The following is an 8362-nucleotide window of genomic DNA, read 5'->3' as shown; positions in this document are numbered from 1 at the left end:
ATGTTTAAAAATGCAATTTCCTTTTGATATAATTGTTTCAGTCATGTTTTGAAAAACTGATGAGTATCACTTAAAACAACCGCCTAACTCAATGGGTATTGTTCCAGAGTACAAGAGGAGTTGAGAGAAATTTAGGGGCTTCCAAATCAAGAAATAACATCAGCTCTTCAAATCCTTGACCGTTCGTTTTGGTCATGTTTGTAGATACATACTACTTGTTTGGGGTTCCTTCTGCAGCCGCGATTGGTGACTGGAGACTTAGAGTGATATGGTTCATCATCATTCACTATGATGCAGATTCATTTACTCCTCATCTTTTTCTCGATCATGAATTCCTGTATTCCACCATACGTACCTTTCCATTCAGTTTTTTAGAGTCATATCTTCAATGTTCAGACTCCCTCGTCATCATTAATACCGAAATATTTTAATCCCTATATGCTATTCATGATGCATACCACGCATTCTGCACATCCAAGCTCAGTCATTGGGTTATCCGATCCCGTTGCTAGCCACTATCCATCTTTGCTCACCATGCTTGTGAATTTAGGGTATATCGAGGCAATACGCACAGTATGCACATTTGCCAATTAGAGACTGACCAGTTGCAGTCCTAAAAAAATCAATGGGAAGATCCAAACAAACAATAATAAGTAAATGATCAATCTTAGGTTATCATTGAAAACCTGGAAGCACTGAACGATCATTTTTTTCCAGTAGGAAACTTGTCAAAAGTGCGCATTGACGGTCTGGCATGCAGGACGTGGAACCAGGACCTTCGGTCTCATACACAAAGGTTTAACCTCAAGACCATTGAGACGGTATCTAACGATCTTAATGTATATGAACACCCGATCCATAGTTTTGAGCGATCATCACATGTTAACTCCACTAGTTACGGTTTCCCACTAGAACTCTAGAAATTTTCTCTCGAAACTAGTCACTAGTGAGCATATAATAATTTCCAGTATGAACTTATGGAGATTTTTGAATTTCACTGAAGTTATGAATAGATCTAATTTATTTTAGTCTATTCCTTTTTTTATTCAACAAGTGGGAGAGTTGAGTTCATGAAAGTTTCAGTAGATTCAATATAAGAATTTTGAATGTGATTTGTTCTCTAGGTTATATGATTTATTTGTAAAAGTTTCCATCATTTCCCTAGACAATATTATCATCAGTTGAAGCTTAAAGATGTACTGAGCTGTTTGTAATTCTACTGAAATGACTACTGGATTATTTAGTCAAGAAATCTGTTTGACTGTTGACATTAATTATAAAAAAAGACAGTGATACTTACTTACTTACTTACGTCTGTTACTCCTAATGGAGCATAGGCCTATCCACTTCCAGCGCTTCATCCTGATTTCTTCCTCCTCTGGATGGAATCTGGCTTGTTCTCTCCCACACAGGATACAACACCTGAAAAAAAAACAGTTTCATTGTAATACCATAAATAATCCTTACATTTTCATTATTCTTAATGTTCTTCCGTAATCAGTTTACCCTTGAATATAAAACTTTAATTGAGGTAACAAAACTCTGTGTTAAGAAAATCGAAAATATTATTCGGCAAAATCCAACCATCTACTATCTAATCCATAACTGCCTACTACCTAGTTGAGTAGACAACGCGATGGCGTTTGAAGCGAAAGGTACTGGGTTCGAGTCACAGAGTGAACATCCACTCTGAGATGCAGGTACATCCAGCTGAAGAATCCCAAATAGGAAGAAACGCGTGTCCTAGATTCCACTGCTAGCCACTGTCTATCTTTGATTATTTTGTGCTTCATTTGAAATAACTTTATTCATAGTACCATTGTGTTATATTCATCTCTTAATCGTTATCAGGTTAAATTCATAATTTTCATATCCTAATTTTATTCAAAATTTAAGTGATATATAACATTATAGTTGAAATCATGAATCAATTGAAGCTAAACCACCATCGAAAACTTGGAAGCACTGGATGGCTGTTTCGTCCTATTGTGGGACTCCTCACTAGTATGCATCCACGATCCCACCTCGCGAGATTCGCACTCAGGACCTGTCAATCTCGCGCGCTGAACGTTTAACCTCTGGACCACTGAGCCGACCGGCATCCACCGGCGTTAATGTCTAACTTTAACTGATCCACGAAATCGAGCGACACATCCACCATTGTCTCCAGTGAGTTACTATCTCACAACGGACCTGGTTGAACTCCACTGGTCACTGCTTCTCACTGGAACTCCAGGAAATATTTCTTTAAGTCATTCACTTTATATGATATAATATAATAAGCAATAACTTACACAGTCACAGTACACATGACAAATGAAGTTAATTTTTCCCAATTGTCTACAATATATAGTCACATATTGAAGAATAGTAATTTTATGACTTAGTTGATGATGTATATACGTGTGTGTGTGTTCACATATCAACTTATTGATGAATTAGTGTTGAATACAACTAAGTATAACTTATACAAATCTCACTGTAGATTAATAGTATAATCAGTTGTCGGGTTGAGTCAAACAAATTTATATTATTAGTTGTTGTTTCCTCATTACTCCTCATCAAATTCCGGGGTTTCACTACCATGCACAAATCACTTAATCATTCCTCAGACATAGCAATGACAATTATAACACTAAGCTACCTAAATTCATCATATCTAGTCATTTGAATGAAAGTAACTATATTGACTAACTTTATGAATAGAATTCACTTGTAGATGGAGTCGATTCGCGATTGACTATGATCACCACTATAGGGAGATTACGTGCGAAATATCGACTTGGATCCCTCGGTAGGCCAAAAACCAGAAGGCTGTTAATGGTCCAGATAAGATATATTTGTCGGCGATCTCATGGTATCGAAAGAACACTGAGACGTGCCAAAGTTTACGGGCAAAACGACAGAGCGTAAGCGCGTTCGCTCAAGCAAAATGGATAACGGAAAGAAAAGTGTTTTTGGTACAGTTAAACAAACAAGTACAGTAAAACAATCACTGGTACAATTGGTTATAATAATGATTGTTTATATTATACCAATCGCGTTCTCGTCATAAAAGTAGGTCACACTACACACTCAATACCAAACGACCAGATAACAACTACCATTTGTATTGAAAAATAAAATTGTAAATGAAAATGAAATCTGTTTTCCACATTGTACTCGACAACTTTTCATTGGGTAGTTCATTTAATATTCGTTTATGTTTTTGTTCTAAACCGATGATGATCATACCACAAAGTGAACTGATATTAAGCACTCCTATTCTATTTAAAAAAAATTTTTTTAAAAGTCCTGCTGATTCTAAACAATCTGACAGCTTTACATTAGTTAGTAGTACGATAAATATACATATCTGTATCTTAGTCGAATGATAATATATATATATATATATACTATTATATAAATAAATTGTTTCTGGTAGGTCTTGGGTTCAAATCTCACCAGGCGGGATCGTGGATGCACACTACTGAGTAGTCATACAATAGAACGAAATGGCCATCCAGTGCTTCCAGGTTTTCCATGGTGGTCTAGCTTCAATTGACTTATGATCTCAACTATAAAAGTATAGTCGTTTAATGATAACATGTTCACCTACAAGACATGAAGATCGTGTTTTATCATTTCTTTTCTCCTCCCTTTTCTCTCTTTTACCCTCAACTACCTATTAGAATTCATAATAAAAGTGTTTATTTAAAAATGGGTTTGCGTAAAATGGTTAATCGTACAAAATGTAAAGATTTACATCAAAATATTATTGTTGAAGTAGATGGTCGTCAATTAGATTTACCACCATTAGAAGGTGTAATTATATTAAATATTTTATCATGGGGTGCTGGTGCAAATCCATGGGGTGTTGAAAAAGATGATGCATTTACAACTCCAACACATTTTGATGGTCAACTTGAAATTGTTGGTGTTACTGGTGTAGTACATATGGGACAAATATTTTCTGGTTTACGAACTGGTATTCGTTTAGCACAAGGTGGTCATGTAAGTGTATTATTTTCATACAATTTACTTCGGCTATTTCACAAATGGCTATATATTGTAATGTATGAATAGGCAACTGATGAAAGATTGAGATAATTCATCTTATATACTAAATTCATTTAAATAAAGTATTATGTGGACAGAGATGGATGATAGTGGTTAGCAGTGGAATCCAGTTTGACGCGCGTTTCGTCCTATTTGGGACTCGTCAGCTGGATGTGCCTGCATCTCAGAGTTGAAGTTCACTCTGGGACTAAGCTTTCCTTGCCTCATATCATTTATTTATAAATGTAAAGTGGTTATTATAATTGACTGGTTGTTAAATAGACAATCAAAGTTATAGTAAGCAGTGGGTAAGTAATCCTAAACTAGCTTAAAACAAACAATTAATGTTTATTAATCGTCAGTAGTAGTGTTATATCCCATGGAGAATTATGAATGGTAACTTTCGAGGACTGTTTATGGACCAATATGATATGTATATTTCCTATTGTATAGTTGTTAAGTAACTAAAGTATCCATGTTCGTGTTCCTCTTATTATGAGCTTTATTTTGACCTATAGACTATTATTATACGATTTACCATTCTTGAGTTATCCCCAGTCTATTAATTACTGTTCCCCCTATTCACAGCCAGATCTTATACAAATGTTATTTTCTATTTTATGGTAGGATGTGGTCAGTCTGTTTGGTATATAAACCCAGTATGTTTGAGAATAGTGATTCATATTGCAGAGGCTGTTATTGGTGTTCTGGATTTAACTGGCTGGGCTATACAGAAAGCATGAACGAAAAGTACTCAAGAATGCTCATAACGCTTTTGTGTATCATTGAGCGATCAATAAATTCACTACTCTCCATTTGGCGGTCTTATAACTTCATATTTAAAACAGGGCACGCACACAGTCGATATAACAGTAGTAAACCAATCGATCATTTTCACTTAAGAAAAAACTTATTGACAATTAACTAACCTCTACAACCGTCCTTAACTAGATAATGAATCTTTTGAAAAGCTGATAAACTAACTATTGATAACTTTGATTTTTGTTTATCGTTGTCATTATGTTTTACAGATAAGAATTACAGTGAAATGTGATATCCCAGTTCAAGTTGATGGTGAACCATGGATTCAACCACCTGGTCAAATTATAGTTTTACGTTCAGCCTTAAAAGTAAACAAAATACATTTTTTTTAAAAATTATTGCATGTGATAAAACTATTAATTGGACATATTCTTTGTGTGTATCCGTTTAGATGTTAATTCATTTGTACATTTTTCACTATTATAGTCCCAAAGTAGAACGAAACGGCCGTTCAGTGCTTCCAGGTTTTCCATAGTTGTCTTGCTTCAATTGACTCATGACCTCAACTATATAAAATGGAATCCAGAACGCACGTTTCATCCTATTTAGGACTCGTCAGCTGGATGTGCCAAGTATTTGCTTAACCGTTGTTAAACAGGACTAAATCTGTAAAGCTACAGTTTTGGAGTTCAGGAGTTCACTTTTGTAATCAATAAACCACCTACTTACACTCACGAAATTTGTTTCTATTTCGCAACCAAACAGTATCATTCAGCTTCACATAAAAAGCCTGCATGAAACTGCACTCTGTAATTAAGTTACAATAAACTACTTGTATGCAGGGTATATCATAATTTTCACCGATTTGTTAAAAAATCGTATCTAATAAGTATGTTGAGGGTGGAGTTAAAATACAAATCCTTCAAATGTCCTGGTACAGCCGAGGGTGGGGAGAGTTAGCCTCCCTATCCAAATGCTGTCACATGACCACTTGCATACAACCACTGACAGAGAAGTCCTAATCACGAAACTAAGAGGACAAATAGCGAATGTCCGGTGCTTTAACCTGGTTGGTGGATACGGAGGGTCCATCCAGGGGAGTTGGAAAACCCTCATTCCAAACCAATGGTGTTTATGGGGTCCATGATCCTTAGGAAATAAATGGCTCATGAACCTATTGTTGGTCACTAGCTATCATGGGACTGCATCTCCTTACGTTACTTCAGTGCCTTGTGGATCAGATCTTTAGGTCAAAGGCTCCGGGTGTGGTCACCTAAGTAAACCACCTGCTTCGGTTTGGACACCCGGGCAGTATCACAGCTCACACACAAATCGAATGATTTATGTGGCTCATATGTATTTGGTGCCTCTTTGTACCAATGTTTATGTGTTTAAATAAATAAATATGAATCTCTTACAATATACCATAATGACTTGTTTAATTACCTTATTCTAAATGTATGAAAATTGGACATTACTTTATTGTCATTTCAGTGTTTAAGATTTCATATCTATGCCAAAAGATTCAAAGCTTTCTTAATGTTCTTAATACATCTCAATAATGACTATCAACTGTAGACGTATAGTAGGAGTTTAAAACTTTGTACTGGTTCCTTCTTATGAAAGTGAACTAAAATTTCATACCTTATAGCCTAGATATTGTATCTGTTAGTCAATAATATTACTCCAAATAATGAAGAACGGAACATCAACCTTCGTATTATCTGGCAAAAAATGTCTCATTTTTATATGATGTAAAATATTTTACAACTTCCATGAGCTGACAACCGATCATTTTATGAAAAACATCATATGTATAAGTTATTAACTTGGAATGTAACATCCTATGGGATAAATTCTAAATTGAAAGGATTATATCCATTGTCATACCTACTTACTTACGCCTGTCTTCCCTCATACAGGAGCACAGTCTGCTGACCAACAACCTCCAACCTGCTCTTTCCTAGGCTCTTCTTCCCGGTTCTTGTCAAATGCTATTCTTTTTGTTTTTGATGTCTGCCTCGAATTTCCGACGCAGTGTGTTCTTCGGTCTATCCATTTTCATTTTACCTTCAGAATTTCAAGTTAGGACCTGCCTCGTGATGCAGTTTTATGATTTTTGTAACGTATGTCCTACTTATCACTTCCATAATCTTTACTTAATTTCTTCTTTAGCTGGAAGCTGCTTTGTTCTCTACCACAGTAGGTTGTCTCTGACGGTATCCGGAGAAGGGATTTATAGTATTTTACGTAGACAACTGTTATTAGATACCTGTACATCCTTAATAATGGTTGTAGTAGTTCTCCAATTTTAAGCTCCGTACAACAGAACTAACTATCTTGACGTTTTATCGAGAATTGTGACCTTGGTGTTGACTGACAATTGTTTTAAGTTCCAGATTTTCTTCAGTTGTAGGAATTATGCCCTTGATTTACTTATTTCTTCTTATTGCTAAGATTGTTTAGAATTACTGACTGTTTAGCTGATAGATAAAACAACCAAAATAGAATTACTTAGTAATCTATTCCACTCAATGATAACATAGTTAAGCTCATCTAAGAAACATTACTGAGTTTGTGCAGACCGCATGGTAGTGAAAAAAGATAGAATATTCCATCTGGTTATACATAAATATTTGCTTAAACGTCTTACTTGATAATGTACAATGATGGCAATTTAATTAACAGTATTATACTTTTATTTCAAGGCAACTATGCTGAAAAAACGCAAACGACGTAAAGTGAATCGTCGTCATACCGAACCTGGTTTAGGTGGATCTAGCAGTTCGAATACAACTAGCTCAAATGTTATACATGGTAGTACAGAAGATCCTTTAAGCAGTGCTGTATTTGGTGCTAGTGGACCTCCTCCACCTGAAAGTGTAGATTCTCTCGATTGTGGAAATACTACTACTACTACTATCAAACAACTTGAATTAGATATTGCAAAAGTTGACTTGGAAGAAAGAAATTTAAATGATGCTTTCTGTTCAAACGATTCTGTGAAAACAGATGATTCATATCCTAGATTATATAGACCAGGACGACCAGTATATGCTAAAAGAAGAGGACGTCGTCTACCGAAACCTGTATTAGTTGCAGTACCATCAGCTCCATCAGAAACTTGTAGATCACCGAGAGAAATACTTGAAAATGATGAATTCGATGAAACATCGGCCTTATGTCTTTCTAAATCAACACGATTAAAACATGTACCTACTAATATGCATTCAACACCAGACCAACAATCTTCTATCATACAAAACATCAAAAGTTCTACACCTACAACTTCAATGAGTCAATTAGATTCAACAACTAGTAAAAATGAAATAGATTGATAATATCCAAACTAGTTACAGATTTTTTGTTGCTTTTGGCATTTTCATAGTTGATTTCCGTAAGTTGTTTTCCATTTAAAGTTCTTCTATTAATTCATAATCGAGAAGGACTTGACTCGCATGATATTGATCACCACCCAGTGATCAATCAATCGTGATTACATCTCAGTCGTACAGGAGGTTGGTCGTGGCCCGAATAGCTCAGTGGTAACGTCTCGGATTGT

General features: G+C 35.4%; 1 protein-coding gene across 1 annotated transcript in view; it reads left to right on the top strand.

The window, feature by feature from the left end:
- Window positions 1-8138, top strand: part of Smp_163080 (diacylglycerol kinase, theta, putative) — a gene marked incomplete at its 3' end in the record, with an annotated part of 54141 nt that extends 46003 nt beyond the window's left edge. The window contains exons 16-18 of the mRNA XM_018791838.1: window positions 3672-3993; window positions 5070-5168; window positions 7509-8138. Coding sequence (XP_018645060.1) covers window positions 3672-3993; window positions 5070-5168; window positions 7509-8138 — 1051 coding nt within the window. The remainder of the gene's footprint in view (window positions 1-3671; window positions 3994-5069; window positions 5169-7508) is intronic.
- Window positions 8139-8362: the final 224 nt, after the last annotated feature.

Source organism: Schistosoma mansoni, assembly GCF_000237925.1.
Source record: "Schistosoma mansoni, WGS project CABG00000000 data, chromosome 1 unplaced supercontig 0071, strain Puerto Rico, whole genome shotgun sequence".
NCBI classification, from domain to species: Eukaryota; Metazoa; Platyhelminthes; class Trematoda; order Strigeidida; family Schistosomatidae; genus Schistosoma; species Schistosoma mansoni.
This window is presented reverse-complemented; position numbering and strand designations above follow the sequence as displayed.